This window comes from Zootoca vivipara, chromosome 2, assembly GCF_963506605.1.
Source record: "Zootoca vivipara chromosome 2, rZooViv1.1, whole genome shotgun sequence".
Taxonomy (NCBI): domain Eukaryota; kingdom Metazoa; phylum Chordata; class Lepidosauria; order Squamata; family Lacertidae; genus Zootoca; species Zootoca vivipara.
The window spans coordinates 113,314,865-113,331,081 of NC_083277.1; the positions used below are offsets into that span (position 1 = coordinate 113,314,865).

The window sequence follows — 16,217 nt, forward strand, 5'->3', positions numbered from 1 at the left end:
TAGAGAACAAAAAACCCTGAACTTCAAAAGGGCCACAAATCAAGCCTAATCAAAGGGGTGTGAGAGGGAGAGAGAGAGAGAGAGAGAGAGTGGGGAGGGAAAAAAATATAATTCCTGACATGAGTTCCTACGTAGCCAATTCGTTCTATAAGCAAAATCAAAATGTTCCTGCCTATTCCATGCAAAGTTATGGGAATTATGGATCTGTGTCTGAAGTTCAGCCTTCCAGGTATTGCTACAGTGGGCTGGATCTGAGCATTACATTCCCTTCATCTGGGGCTTCCAACTCTCTGAACGGTGTGGACATGTCTTCAACCCCCAGATCTAACCCCGACCGTCCTTCCTGTACAGTCATGGGATCTTCAGGGCACACTTTAGGCAGAGACGACCAGACCTCTCTAAACCCAGGAATTTACAGTCAGAAAGCTTGTGGCACCACCACAGCCACCAGCAGCAACAACAACAACAGTACGCCGTTGGAAGATAGATCTAAGAGCAGTGGGGAAATCAAGAGTGAACCGGTGCTAACAGCCCAGCAAAGCGGGCAGTCAATGCACCAACAACAGCAGCAGCAGCAACAGCAGCAGCAGCAGCAGCAACAGCCACCACAAATATATCCGTGGATGACCAAACTACACATGAGCCACGGTAAACTTTCGCTTCTCGATTTTGTTTCACAGGATTTGCCTTGGTTTTATAGGCCATACGGGGCAAATAATAAGGGGGGAAAAAACCTGGGGTCGTAAATTTTACGACTAAGGCATCAATTGCTCGTAAAACTGTCCACTAAAAGGCTTAGAGGCTATATACGCCCAAATTTATGACGGCATAATTGGATCATAGAAACAAAACGGGTATAAAGGCAATATTCCATTTTTTTTTGGTTGGGGGGAAAGAAGGAAAGAATTTTTTTTAAGGGGGAGAAATAACTTGGAAAGGCTCGCGTTCTTTAAGAGGAAGGAGAGAGGGGCTTTGGAGTTTTGTCAGACCTTACCACATCATTCCATAAAGTCAGAAGTTTTGCCTCCTTCCTAACCTAGGGAAATGGGCGACTTGATCTATTTCCCTCCTTCTTGTAGATACGTGGTTTAAAGGGGGAACACTTCATTAGTGACTAACCTTAGCTTGAACCCAAAACTTTAATGAGAAAGTGTTGGAAAATGCCCCTCCTCTATTTAGCATTAAATATATTAAAAATGTATTCTGGGTAGAACAAAAAAAACTCTCTCGCCCCCCCGTACCTTTTGCCTTCCCATTCCCTTCTTTTTCTTTTTTATTCTTCTTCTTCTATTATTATTATTATTATTATTATTATTATTATTATTATTATTAGTTATTATTTTAGCGGGGTTCTTTTATCCGATGTCTTTTGTCTTCCAGAAGCAGATGGCAAACGTTCCAGAACCAGCTACACTCGCTACCAAACTCTGGAACTAGAGAAAGAATTTCATTTTAACAGATATCTCACCCGCCGGAGGCGCATAGAGATCGCCAACAACCTATGTTTGAATGAGAGGCAAATAAAAATATGGTTTCAAAACCGGAGGATGAAATGGAAGAAAGATTCCAAGTTGAAAAGCAAAGAGTCTCTCTAGGTAGAAATCCGGGTTAGGGGTTGGGCGGGGAAAGTCAGTTCACATTGACAAGAGTTGCTGTTGTTGTTGTAGCCTACCTTGAGAAAAGTTTTCTTTGGGAGGTGGGGAGAGGAAAAGGGCGGGTGGGGGGGAAGGGTCGCAGACTGGACTGAACTACATACTCTAACAAATCTATCAGACAAAGGCGTTCTCTTATTAGTATGCAAACAGACCCTTTAGCTTTTCAGCTAGAATTCAGTGTACAGCTCGCTGGAGGGTTGGTGGGTTTTGTTTTGTTTTCCACCACACCACTCTAACCTGTGTCCCCTTAAATTGGGAGGAAATATGTCGGTCAAATGAAAACCCAAGCCAATAACCTATATCTATGTCTATAAAAGATTACGCTGAAGATCAGAATAATACGCTTAGGAAATCAAAAGTTATGCATAAAAGAGGGAATCCTCAGGACTTTTGGAAAGTCCCGAGGCCCCGATCCTTAAACGTCAAGACTTGGAAGTAAATCCCGTTGTGAAAGGCGTGGGAGTTTACCTCTGTGTCCAACGCGGTGGACGGGCGGCAAACTTGTTGTGAGCACTTATTTCTCAGCCAGTCCCACTGAAGTCCGTGGGGACTTCCTTCCGAGTAAACGTGAATAGGATCGGGCTGCACGATCTAGGTGTGTGAGAATGTTTACTTCTGGTGTGGATGGTGAGTTTCCACACAATGTAGTTTCCTAGATGCACTTAACCTGAAACGTGGTGGGGGGTGGGGTGGGGTGGTTTGTTATTGTGTTTTTTTTTTTAAAAAAAAGCTCGCTGTGAGGTGTGTTCTTCTGGGGTGGGGTTGTTTCATTTTATTATTCAACCCTCCTCCTCGCCATTGACTTATTTTTGTATTATTTGCATATGAATGAAAAGTGAATGGACTATGAACGAATCTGCTTGACCATCTCTCCTAGGAGATATTTGTGCAAAAACATTAAAGCACTGTTGGGGTGGGGGCTGGTAAGGGTGTGTGTGTGAATTCTCCCGACTTAAATATTCCTGTGTATTTATTGGTTGCGTAATTAATGTAGCTTTGCAAAATAATAATAACGATAAGAACAACGCTGAACTCTTATACAAATGTATACTTTTTGTTTACATGTAGCCCATTTTATTCACCTCCCCCTTCCTTCTCCCCGATGTTGTATTCCATATATTTATTGGTTGTATTATGATATGTGAAAGGCCATGGAACATATACAGTATATTTTGTCATATTGAATAAATGCTAAAATAATAAATAAATCAAACACCTAAGGCCAATTTTGGAGTGCGGGAGAAAAACGCATATGAGGTGCCTTTTCTTGAGCGCTTTCTCCAAACCCGCACTTCCACTGTTATTTTGCTGTCAATTGTTTTCAAATCTATAAATATGTAACACAAGAACAAATCCCGGTTAGTCTGAGGCACTAGCCACCCAAAGTTCAGTACTTGTGAAGTCATATTGATTTCAGTGGGAGAGTTTAGCACAAACCTCTTGCAATGAAATCGATGGGACTTCACAAGCGCTAAACTTTGGGTGGAACAAGCCACTAGACTGAAGCTCAGAATCCCATTCAATGAGATTTACTTCAAACGCAAGTTGGAAGTAAGCCCCATTGAGGCGGGGGAACCATGTCAAGCAAGGGTTGCAGTGGAAATCGGTCAAACCCTAGTGTTTAACTTCGGATGGGCTATGGGTTGGGCTTTTATGTATCTTATGTCGCCCCTGCTGCGTCCCCAATAAAAGAACTTTGGGTGATGTGTACTCAGTTGCAGGTCTCGTCACAAGCTTTCTTGAGTGAATGCCTCTTTTCTGAACTGTTGAACAATTCTTGACCTGTCCTAGTGTTTGAACAACATAGTTCTGGGTTCTTTAAAAGTCCTCCAAAGGTCTTCGTACGATCGCTTTCTTTCTTTCCCTGATAATTCCTTCCTTCAGCTTAAAATAATTTAATAGTCCAGATTCAGGCAAGACTACCTTTCTAAGTAAGATTGCCCCGTAGAACAGAATTACCGGGCTAGGCTCTCGGCCCCTCCCTTCAGACAACTTTCCATCGACATTAAGTGAAAGTTGTGCAAGAACTGGGCGATTTGTGAAGGCAGTAGGTCTTTCTGAGACGCTGTGTGTATGTGTGATCACTAGAACAAGTACGATTGACTTGAGCAGAGAATGGTAGGATTTAACCCTGGTCTGCGCAAAACTTCAACGTGTGGTTTATAAAGCACGGTATTTGCGAAAGTTTCTCCGGTTTAGGTGTAATATAAGAAAGCTAATAGTCCTCTACTCCTTTTGAAACCTTTTTCTATGCGTTTAAAGATGACTTCTATGCCTATCTATGACTTCTTCTTCGTCGTCCTCTTCTTCATATAGTAGTGCTATTGGATTCAGTAATGTAGGAGTTTGGGGCTATGCATGTACTGGCCTGTGGAGATTTGGGAGGGATAAAACTGTGCATATATATTTCACGTATGTGTGTGTTTCACCAGACACACACCAACTATCTCTCACACAGACACACACACCGGAGGTCATGCCTGAGGTGTTTTCGGAGCTATTTACAGTACAAACGCTTGGGAGAGACCCTCAATGGCTCAATAAACCTTTATAGTATTTCCTTTACACATTTCAAACAATGGAGCCATTTCCTGAACCTGAAAACAAAAGTTTATTTTAATGACAGTGGAAGCTCTTAAGGATAAAACTGGCTTTGCCTCCTAAGATTCCCAGCTTTCCATGGAGTCCCTCTGACTTAAATAGTGCTCTATTTCTGAAGTTTATTGATATTTTATTATTGTAGTTATTATTTAGTGTCCTCTTTGAGAAGATCAAATAATACTGTCACGAAGGCGATGACAATTTATGTTATGGCAATTTTACAGTCCACTTGAAAGTTTCCTTTCCCTCCCCTTTCCAGGCTTAACTTGTCATATGATTTGATTTTACGCAAATATCAGTCAAATCACGTTACGGAGATCAAAGCACTGGGGTTTACTCTATTCCATTTTTGTTTGATTCAAGAAGAGCCTTCCTTATTGTCTTGTGTTACCTTTGCAAATAATGTGTGCCTTCCAAGGAGTATCAGCAGCAGCAGCAAAAACAACAACAGCAACAACAACAACAACAAATATTGGAACATTCTCTGAGTATTTAAATGTATATATTTCATGTTGATGTTTGAAAATAATAAGCTACCCTGTGTAAATCTATAGAGTGTTTACTGAGGCACCGAAACAGACTTGGCAGATCTTGATAGCTGTGTACTGAAACCAAAGGTGGTTGTTTTTACATCTGTTTCGTTCTATTTGGTCTTCTCTGCTCACCCCACCCCTAAACCGTGGTGTTCCCTTTCCCTTTATTGGAAGTTTGCCAGGGAATAATTGGGTTTGACAGGTTAGAATTAACAAAATCAGATGTTCTATTGTTTTATCTTAAGGCTGGGGGAGAGAAGCCTTTACGCACATACGTAGTAGGACCAAAACTTTTCCATTATCATAACGCAAACCAGTCGGTTATATATACAGCCATATATATATATATATATATATATATATATATATATATATATATATCCTTGTGAATAATTGTGCGTTTATCCAGCGAACAACGTGGGTCTATTTGGGACTCTTCCCTGTCTTTTTAAAAAGTAATTTTTCAGGACTGATTAATATTTGGTTGTTGGGCTTGTCATTGACTTTTGCTATTCAATATCTAACAGCCCCCCTCCTTTTCCTCTTTCCCCTGCTTTTCAGTCCGTTCCTAAAGAAGTCTTGCAAAGCCAAGAAGGAAATGAAACATCGCTTACCTTTCACTGTCATCCGTGTCAACACAGTGGGGACTTTTAAAAGGCCTCCAAACAAGAAAGGGAGGGCGAGGGAAGGGAAGGGGAAAAAATGACAGACCCAAAGTTCCAGTGTGTCTGCGCGCGCGTGTGCTTTAAAAGAGAGGATGAAAAATAATAATAATATTAATAATAATCCAGGACTTTTTGAGCCAAGGCTTTGACTGCCCCTGAGAACATTAGCAGAAATACCCATGGCTTCTAAGTGAATTTAGTAGTTTAAAACTTTTGAAGGTTATTTATGTGGATAGCCCAAAGCAAAAGCCCTGAATGGCTCTCGGTGAGCACGTGATGTCATTAAACTAAGTTTTATGGTTTGGGGGAGCTGACATACCCACAATATATTTACATCATATATAATCTTAACTGTCCACCATCGCAGCTGCTGGAGCTGTTTAATGCTGGGACAGTGGGACAAGGCAGTTAGTGCGGATTACGACGTCTTGGGCTGCTGTTAGGGAAGGCACATCTCCCCAAATGGATCCCTGGCGAGATCAGTAAGTTAATTTCTTTTTCCCGCTTTTTTTTTGCACTGCTCCTCTCCCCACGCCACCCCCTCCCAGCTTCTAACATGGTATCCAGCTTTCTTGTGGAGGTGCGGGGTGGGAGGAATTCAGTTGCACCTTGGCTACGAAGTTGGGGGAGGGGTGAAAGTGTAGAGCGTAAGGCTTTTTCCTCCAGGGTGATGGAGGTGGTGGTGTGGTGGGGAAGCTTTCTGGAGTGCACGTCGAGAGTGGCGGTTATCAGGAAGCAAGATCAGACCTTTGTTCCCCTTCCTGACTTCCTCGGGGCTTGTGGAAAATTAGATAAGGACCCAAACCTTCTTCTACTTAGTTAGTCAGAGGTTGATTCATTCCCTTCTTCTCCCACCCTCTTTCTACACCTCTCTGAGGAGATCTGATGGGGCGGTGGGAGTCCCCCCCCCCCTGAACAGAAACTTTCGGTCAAGACGTTTGGACTGCCTCTTGCAGCTGGGTTGAGAGATACTTTTGAATGACCCTGAGTACAATACTTGCTTCAAAGGCAGAAGAAAAAATAAGTTTGTGTGGTGGTGGAGGCGGCGGGGGGGGGGAGGGCATGCGCGCTGGAGTCGGACTGAGACGTTGGCTGCTCTGTACGCATCGCGGGTGTTGGCAGGTGGAGTGGAAGAAGGTTGAAGCTAGGCCGGAAAGTCTGGCCAGATCTTTGTCCTAGGGATAAATGAAGGGAGGGGAAGGGAGAGAACGTTGGAGCAGACCGTGATAGGAGTGTGTATATGGGTGTCCCATCAGCGTTGCGTAATTCCGTGTATATATTATTTATACGTGTGTGCGTGTGAGTCTCATTAACGTAACTGCCACTACGATTCAATGGACAGTTTTTTCTATCCAGTGAATCTTTTCCCCCCCTGGTGGTGAACTGGATGATCCGGTTGAAATTTGGCCTCTGCCAGAAACTACATCGGTGGCCTTAGGCAAGGCACTAGATCTACCAGTCCACCTGCAGTCTGGGGATAAGAGCAGCGACGTTGGAATAGCAGTGACGTTGAACTCCTTGCACGCTCAAAAAGTGCTGTGCAAGTGCTGTTATAATAACTCGATATATCCTTGCATTGTCCTCAGTTTAACCCCGAAGATGTTCTTTCTCAGTTCCGTTGTTGCATTGATGGAATTCACTTATAATGGCAGGCTGGTGCCTAGGAAAGATTATCGCAATAAAACAGTTAGGTTTCCTCGGAGTGCCACACAGATTTGGGTGCTTCTCCATAATTCCATACTGATAGGCCAAATCTTTCTCGGATGGTGTGGTCCTGCATGGACTTTCTGGGAAGTTTCTGGTTCATTTTTATAGCTACTGGCCTGGCAATCAGTCCCAATTTACCTAGACCAGAGAGAGAGAGAGAATATGCAAGTGAACTGCTCCTGTCTTACCCTTACCAATTTGGTGATGTAGGTCCGGAGCAGATCTTTGTGATCTGCTTCCAAACTAACTGCGTTTAAAACTCAGGTGCAACGGACACATTGCTGTCATGCCCAATGATCAGAGAAACTATCGTTGGGATATCATCCAACTGATCCTTTACACAGTTCCCCATCCTCAGCCCCAACTACCGGTAACAACAGCACCGAAGTTAAAGGCAAAAAGGAGTTACATTGTGGCTTCAAAAAAGTTTCTTTGGCTGGTTGGTATGTGACATTGTGGCCCAGTTATCCAAGCAACTCCACACCAGACAGAAAGCATCCTGTATTTTGTGCCAGTCGCCTCGCTTGGTTTCCAAAGGGTTGGTGTTGGTGACAGTCATCAATAAAAGTTGAACTGGGAAGCTGACTAGGGTGTTCAATGGGATGATAGGAAGGGAAAGGAAAGCAACATTTTGTTAGCCTCAGAGAAAGCTTGAACACAAGCTACCCAAAAGGACGTCGGCACAATCCACTTAGGCAGTGTAGCGGATAGACAGAACCTCATAAATGTCAACCACTCCGAGGTTCTCAGTAGAACTATTGAAGGACATCACATCCTTCGCCTTCCAACAACATCTCCAGGGCAATGAAGAAAGTCTCTTCTGAACACATGGGAATGAAAAAGGAAAGCACACCCTTTTCTTCATTCCCCTGTACAAATCATTCCCCTGTACAAACAACGGAACGATGTCCCCTTTTCTCCAGTTAGAAAACTTGCCATTTCTAGAATCTCTCCCTCGCCTTCCCTTTCTATCTTCCATCTTTCTCTAGGAAAGTGGGGAAATCAAATTTCACTCAGGAAGGTCCCCCAATAGGAGGTTGCTGAAGCTGTCCCGAAAAGAGAACAGCTGTCTTTTGTATAGGCCTACACATCCCTCAATAAAGTCTGGGCGGTGTGAAGGGGGATGATCTGAGGGAGAAGATTCTGCTTTCCAAAGGTATGATTGACAGTCCTGTTCTGACGCTGGCTTTCTGGTGACACTTTTCTTAGATGAAAAAGTTCTATGGTGGCTGCGTTTCCTTTCCTCATGGTTCTTCTAACCGAGGGGAGGGCACACTTTGTTTTTTATTAGAACATCGAGATCGACAAAATGCAAAATGTTGGCATGCGGGCGGGGGGGGGGGTGCTAGTGTGCCTCCAGGATGCCTCTGAGCACACACTCAATCTAAGACTAAGCATCCAGAAGGTCCATAACTGATCTTACAGTCCTTCGCACACGACTTAATTCTTGTCTTGGTTCCTCCCTCCCAAGCCTTCCATTTCAGACACCTAATTTAAGGGAGGGGGAGCCTTTTTAACAAAATTGTTGCTATTGTTAAATCATTTGGTGTAATAATAATAATAAAAAACCTTGCCGGTCTACTGCAAACCATCCCGAGAGAGATCCATGCATAGATCCTGATTTACCATCTGCCCAGTCCTGTTCTAAACGATAGATCTTCATCACGAAACATGGAAGATCCTCCCCTTTTCTCAGAGCTGAGTAGGCCATGTGCTTACAATCTGGATAGGCTGACTGAGAGAGATCAGAAAAGAGGAAGTAAGCAGCAGTGCACACACACTCTCACAAACACGCAGGTATAAAAACAAACAAACAAACAAACAAACAAACAAACAAACACTTAATTGAGTTCCCAAAACTTCATATTCTTCCACAGCAGTCTTAAACACTTCTTTAGTCTTCAAAGGCTTTTAATATTCTCCCCCCCCAATATCCTGATTATTATTGGGCCACCCAAAAAAACAAGGTGGCTAATCAATATTTTAGGAGTTTCCCTCATTGAGTTTAACGGGGGTGGGTGGGAATTTGCGAGCTCTAGGATATGTATTTGAAAGTGAGGCCAGTTGAAATGAAGGAGAGGGACTTCTGAGTAAACATGTTTATTGGGGTGTAAAGATGTGTAAAGCCAGTCATTTAAATTATAAAGCGTTGTGGCCTAAACTGATAGTAAACTGACAATAATGTTTGAAGACAAACTCTTCAAACATGGGCCAGACACAAATTCTTTCTCTGTTCGTCCCCCCTCCCCTCCTTCCCCCTCCCCCCCCCTCACACACATAAAGTGACTTTTGCCTTTAATCTGGGTTGTATCTGATAACTTTCTAACCCCCCCCCTAAATTATAGTCTTGGTTCCACTGGATTTGATTTGCATTCATTAGAGCAGGAATGGAAAAACCACACGTGGGTTTTCAGCATTGTGCAGCCCTGCTTTCACAGCAACACTATCAAGAATTAGGAACCCCGGTTATTGGGACTGGGTTTACAGTACTGGTAACATGGGGTCAAAGGATGGAGTCTATCCAGCCAGACACTCCAAGTCCTCAAGGTGCCTACAATACTCTTTCTTGTTGGAAGATGCTTCCATAAGGTTACCGTTTATGGGTGTTCAGCACATTTCTCTTTGTGTCCACGTACCTTCCACTATACAGGTCTAAAGTTTATTGTATTTTAATGTGGCTTTTCTGTGATCTTGTGTTAGCGCAAGGCAGGTCTGAACATTGAAGCTGCCTTATAGCAGGTCAAATTATTGGCCCATCTAATCCAACTGGCAGCAGTCTTCCACCAGAGGTCTTCTCCATGAGCTGATACCAAATATTTTAAACTGATATAACCAGCAACTGAAGCTGGGCTATTCAGCATGCAGAAATATGCCCTACCACTGAACTATTGTCCCCTTCATTGAAAATGATATTAAAATCCAGACAGGAGCTTCTGGGCGGGCGGACACTTGGGTTCAATTTTTCTTGCATACTGTTTCTTGTATATTGTGCAATCATATAATTTACTTAGACCATGCTAGAACTTTCACTGTCTTATTAAGACTTAAGGATGCCAATATATCAGTGGGCGGATGCACACAGGCCTAAAATAAACACACACACTGCTCCTACTCAGTATTTAGCTAGTGGAACCAAGACCATCCCTATTGCATACAGCCAAGCCAAACGTTCTGGAAGGCCCATTATAACAGCAGTGACTCCTTCTTGTGAAAGAAAAACAGGTTGTTCCTCTTTAGAAACCTACCAAAATCCTCTGGCCCTTACCAGTTTGGACCACATTAACCACAGGGAGCACACTCAACATCCTGACCACCCAGCTCTTTTTTTTGAAGGGAGAGTGGGGTGATTGACAGGGGTCCCTTTACCTTTCCTTCACCTGGGTGGAATACTGCATCTTATTTGCTGGTAGCAAACTGAGGTTGCAAGCCTCTTAGGGACAAAGCCCACTCCAGAAGCAGCTTCCTTGAGAAAGACCACACGCATCTTTAATGAAGGAATTTACATGGAACAGTAGAATGCTATATCTCAAACTATAATTCCTTTGCAAGGAGTCCATTGGGTGTTGGTCTTCTGTGACATGAACCTACACAGGGAAGTTCTGCCTGATGGTGTTGGGGTGGGGGTGGGGAGGTTGTAAGACAGAGAGAAGGAGAGAGAGAGAGCGGAGGAGGCACACTACTACTACTAGTAGTAGTTCGGTACCTTTGCACTCTTTAACACAATAATGTGGAGCATAAGATGGTAGTTCACTGTATAATTAAACGGTTCCCATATGAGGTGAGCCCATTAAAAACAAAATAAAAGGACTTGGCATTCCCTCCAACCATGCACAGCTGAAGCGTTGGACATCTGACTCAGGTCATCGTGCTTTTGCGCAAAGGAGATCCAACCTTGCCCCAGGGCGCTTACGTAGGCGACAGATGAGCTCCTTTAACGTTTGTTGAACTGGGCAATTCAGCTATTCGATATGGTTCTTCTGGGAGTGTCCCGAATCCCTCCTTTATCGCTAGACGGAAAAAAAGATGGTGGCTGGTGTCCTGCTGACTCGTGTCCAGCTTTATCTGGGGGCGGGGGGGGGGAGAAGAGATGCTGTTTTGTGGCATCCCACACTTGGACCTGAAACAGGTTTCCCCCATACGTTGTAGTTAAGGATTATGTGGAATGCATGGATGCATACAGGGGGAGATATTTGTTTTTGGCAATTGATAGGAAGCTTGTGCTGCAAAGCGAGTTTCTTTCTTAGACGGGCAGGAGGAGGAGCGGAAATCAAGAGTTACGAGAGGTCAGCCTAAGGTTTAGGTTGGAAACCAGTGGCTTTATCACAGTTTACTTTCCCACGGCTTTGAAACGTGCCTTCATTTGCCAAACCCACGAAGAGAAATGCTGGTCCCACTAAGTAAACAGATACCATCAGCTTGGATTCTAATTCGTGCCCATAGGTCTTCACACAGGGCGTCTGGCATTCACTACTGCCAGAAGAAGTAGTGGTGGCTACTCTCTTCGACAGCTCCGTATAAGAATTCAGTTCACGCTGTGGATTGCATTTAGCCACGATTCATAAACATAGCTGCCAAGTTTTCCCTTTTCTCGCGAGGAAGCCTATCCAGCATAAGGGAAAATCCCTTAAAATAAGGGATAACTTGGCAGCTATGTTCCTAAATGGTACCTCCGCAGAGGCTTATAAGTGTACCTCCCTCGATACCAGGTACTGGAGGACAAACTTTAGGAGACAATCATAGCGCCTCATTTTATGCTTGTGCTGCCTCAATTGTTCGGGAAAGGGTATGGTGGGGCTCGATGAGCGTTGGTCTGATCCATTAAAAAAAACGGATGGAGAACCTGTGGCTTTCCATACCACAATTCCCATCATCCTCAGTCACCATAGTGCGTGGTTGGAAATGATGGGAGTTGTAGTCTTACAATGTCTGGAGCGCCACAGGTTCCTTATCTTTGGATATTGTAGTAACCTATTATACAGGGTGAGTCCTTTAAAAGGGGCCCCGCGGAACTCTTTGTACTCTGTACCCACGGGGCCTCTTTTAAAGGACTCGCCCTGTGCATTATTGATTTCAGACAGATAGATAGAGATCCACCACCCACCCACCCACCCACCTGCCTATGGGATTTCTCTATCATATTTATATCATGTTTTTCCTCCAGGAAGCTCAAGGGGGCGTCGATGTTCCTCCCCTACACTTTTACCCTCACAACATCCCTGTGAGGAAGGTTAGGCTGAGAGTCGGTGATTGGCTCAATACCTTCTTTCTTGGTCCTGCGGGAATGAGGGCATTGCCACTAAACAGATAAGCTATCTATATATTCATATTTACCTATAACCACAGACGTTATGTTTGGATTTCAATTCATCTACAGTATATATACAGTATTTAAATTATTGATCTCTGATGCAATATACACATGGATCTTCATGGGTCTGCCCCCACCGGGAGGTGGGAAGGGAGAGAGAAGTTCAGCGCCCCATCTCAGAGAAGCATTCACAAAGCAGTCTTTCATCTGCAGAATGGGAAATTACTCTGAGGAGTTATGATTACAGGAAGCTTTGAGACCCCCACCCCCATCAATTCTCTCGGCTATTTCTTGGTTTTTGTTTTCTTTCCCCATAATGGATATTTGGGGGGTGGCTGATACTTTCAAACTGACCTTTCCACTGCCGGAAGATGGAAAGGTACCGGCAAGATTTGTGTCCTTCTTCTGTGAAATCAAAACTATTTCCAGAATGACAAGGAGCATGCCCGGAGTGGGATCACGTGGTCCTTGCCCTCCACTCAACAAGAGGAAATAACATATAGGCGATGATATATATGTGTGAAAGCCAAACAGAAGAAAACATGTTGTGACTGACAGAGGCGATGTGACATTCACACGTCTGCCACATTCCTATTCCCCACCCCACCCCCAACACCATCATCTCGAGTAATTCTGTCAAACTTCATTAGTCGAAGCTTGATATTTTATTTTATTTTACTTAGAAATTGTGTATCCGTGTGGATTTTTTTAAAAGAATAGAAATATAGACTATGTTCTGCCACAGGTAGAGAGGATAGATCACACACGCTTTATTATTAATCTTGGGAGCTCTCACTTGGAAATCTTTGTAACTCATGGGTACTTTCTTTAAAATTATTTCCGAATAACTGGGAATAAAAATTGAACGTCATAGTAAACGAGCTCGGTTTTTTATTTTAAAAAAATCACACGAGTTTGTGATGTATATATATAAAAAATTTAAATTAAAGTTGGAGTTTTCTGGGAGGAGGTAGGTGTTGTTGTCGAAACAACAGCAGTTTCCTACATTGTAGTGAACTAGACGCTGCTTTTTAACGGGGAGAGGAACTATTTCTCTACCTGTCTGCTATGAGTCTCAGCCAGGACTTCTACTTATTTGATTAAAAAAGAAAGAAAGAAGTGTGACGGAATGGAAGAGTGCTGTTGATTTGTTTAGATACCTATCCCTCCCTATCTCACTGCCTCAACCCGACTAACAGTCTGTCACAGAGCAGACGGCTGGCGTTCCCTTGCAAGTTTAATTGCAAAAGATTTTTTTTAAAAAACAAAACCCATCAATGTTTGAATAGCTGAGCAGAGCTGGCCAGCGAGGGATCATCGGACTGTGTCCACTTTGTAAGACCTGAGAGTTCTTGCTAGAGGTTTATCCTTGAGTATTCCAATAAGGAAGTGAGAGGGGCGCTCAGCGCTTGGCCAAAAACATCAGAAAGTCCTTTCAGAGCGCAGGTTATATGAAAAGCCCTTGGGGGTGGGTGGATGGACGGGAAGAGTAAGAAGATAAAGAAATTGACCAGGTGCAAGGTTTATTTGGCGAGCTTTTGGAGAGGAGGATCCTAGAGGGTTGAAACCTCATGTTTTAGCATCTGGGACATCCTTCTTCCATTCCCTTGACGCCCACCATACATGCGTTCAAGTTTGTAAACATGGGAATAATAACAATTCTCGAGGTTGAAAGGGTAGGGAATGTCCAGCACATACCAATAGTACCCACATTTACTGTATATGAACACATGCAGCAGCTGGCTGTCAGACAATGCCATCCAATGCGTGTCTTCTCAAAAAGTCAACCCCGTTGAGTTCAGAGGGTATCACTCCTGGGTTATTGTGTGCCTAGGACTCCAGCCAAAGTATATTTGCTTTTAAGGCGCTGCAAACACACCGACGGCACACCCCGTGCAAATATTTGCTGGGAGCAAAGTTTTAGATCAATCGCTATTGCCTAAAGGACCCCAAAAGGGTTATTCCCCCCACCCACCTCGTGAAAGAAGTACTTAGATGAATTCTATTGCCTTCATATCCTAATCAAGAAAGGCAACTTTCATGTAGTTCTTTCGTTTGGACAATTCTTCACAACACACAAACACACCGTGTATTTCCATTTCCTCTTCTATCCCGTCAAGTCTTTGGTTTCCATTTGAGGGTATTGTGAATGGAGTTCTACTTGTATATCTCCCGTGGGAGCCTTATAAATTAGAACACTTTAAAACGGCTAACAGCAAAGAACAAGAAACCCATTGAGAATATTAATTAATTTGTAGGAGAGTGTTTAGGAATATATATATATATATTCTCCTTGAGAATAGTGTGATACGTTTAGCAATTCAGTAGAGACGTGGGGGATGGGGCATTTTCGTCTTTGGGAAAGTATTCCTGATACCAGGCTTCTGCTGGTATTCACTCGTTTCGCTCAGCCCAGCTCTTTAATGTGATGTGTGTGTGCTTGCTGCGTGCGGTGTGGGGGTTGTTGAATATATTATTATTTGTTGTTTGTCACTCTCATTCATATATATATGGAAAGTGAGAAAGCGTCTATCTTGCGTCTATGCAAATTGCATTGATTGACTGATTTGTTGCATGTATTGATTTATGATCTGGTTCTGAAAGAGCTTCTCTATCAAATGGCGTTTCCATTCGGTCAAGAGTTGAAATCCCAGTTATCGATTTTGTGTGCGGTTGTGGTTTGCTTGACTTGCAATTTCTGTCTTTTCTGCCAGTTACCCATATTAGCCCTGCACCATATAACACCCCCCAATGGTGGTAAATGCCCTTTTGTCGCTGTCGCTGGTGGTGTTATGTGGATGGGTTCATTCTAGTTTTAGAGAGGGATAACCCTTCGAAGGAAAAGGAAACGAACAACCTAATGCTTAAGGAAAACTCAATAGCACAAACAAAAGACTAGAAATTTGTGTACGGTTGATTAGGATAGTTAATAAGCTATTTGTCCATCCATCCATATGCCTATCTAAAATGCCTGCTTGAGGTTTTTTATTTTATTTTATTGGAGTCTAGAAAATTGGAAACAGTAATTTGCAGTAGCCAAACTTCCGATATCCAGTTCATTACATCTTCTGCAATGTCTGTCTACATTTAGCCATCTAATAACATTAATATTAATATTATATTAATATTGTATAATGTAATACGCAAATAGAGGAGAGGGAGAGAGAGATGTGTGGATAACACTTAGACCTCACACACATACAGAAATAGATTCAGACAACTACCAATAGGTCTCTAGGTGATATTTCCTGAGAAGCACAGATTTTCCCCCATTCATGATTCAAATATGCAAGTACAACATGGAGGAAGGGGGGAGGGGAAGCGAATCACTACTGTTGACCTTTCTAATTTATTTTCTGAACAAGGCAGGATTAGAGTTTGCTTGAGTCTGGAACATAAACAGTTGCAGTAACATGAACTGTAATGTAATCTATAAGCATTTGCAGGAGATTTGCGAAGCCTCTCCAGCTGCATGCCTGTGGTAAAAGCACTCCTCTTGCTGTCTCCGTCTTTTCAAGGCAGGAAACTCCCCCCCCCCACTTTCTCTGTAGGCTTCTTCATTGCAAGAGGCAGGGTTAAAAAGAGGCGGGGGCGGGGGGAGAAAGATCAAGTAGAAGACCCCTTATTTCGAAAGCTCTGCCCCCCCTTAAACCCATGCAATTGTAGTGGTCTCTCTTCCACCCCATTGCCTCACCAGGTGGCCTATAATAATATATATACAACCCCCACCCCATCCTCTCAAATAAAA

At 43.2% G+C, this 16,217-nt stretch overlaps 3 protein-coding genes across 3 annotated transcripts in view; all 3 read left to right on the forward strand.

Moving 5' to 3' along the window:
* The window catches only part of HOXC10 (homeobox C10), a 130,009-nt gene that overhangs the window by 54,208 nt on the left and 59,584 nt on the right, over window positions 1–16,217 (forward strand). The gene's annotated exons all lie outside the window — the stretch shown is intronic.
* The window catches only part of HOXC4 (homeobox C4), a 57,880-nt gene that overhangs the window by 22,280 nt on the left and 19,383 nt on the right, over window positions 1–16,217 (forward strand). The gene's annotated exons all lie outside the window — the stretch shown is intronic.
* The window catches only part of HOXC5 (homeobox C5), a 75,793-nt gene continuing 59,584 nt past the window's right edge, over window positions 9–16,217 (forward strand). Inside the window, exons 1-2 of the mRNA XM_035100164.2 lie at window positions 9–648; window positions 1,381–5,936. Of these exons, the coding sequence (XP_034956055.1) occupies window positions 120–648; window positions 1,381–1,595 (744 nt within the window). The 5' untranslated portion in view covers window positions 9–119 and the 3' untranslated portion in view covers window positions 1,596–5,936. The remainder of the gene's footprint in view (window positions 649–1,380; window positions 5,937–16,217) is intronic.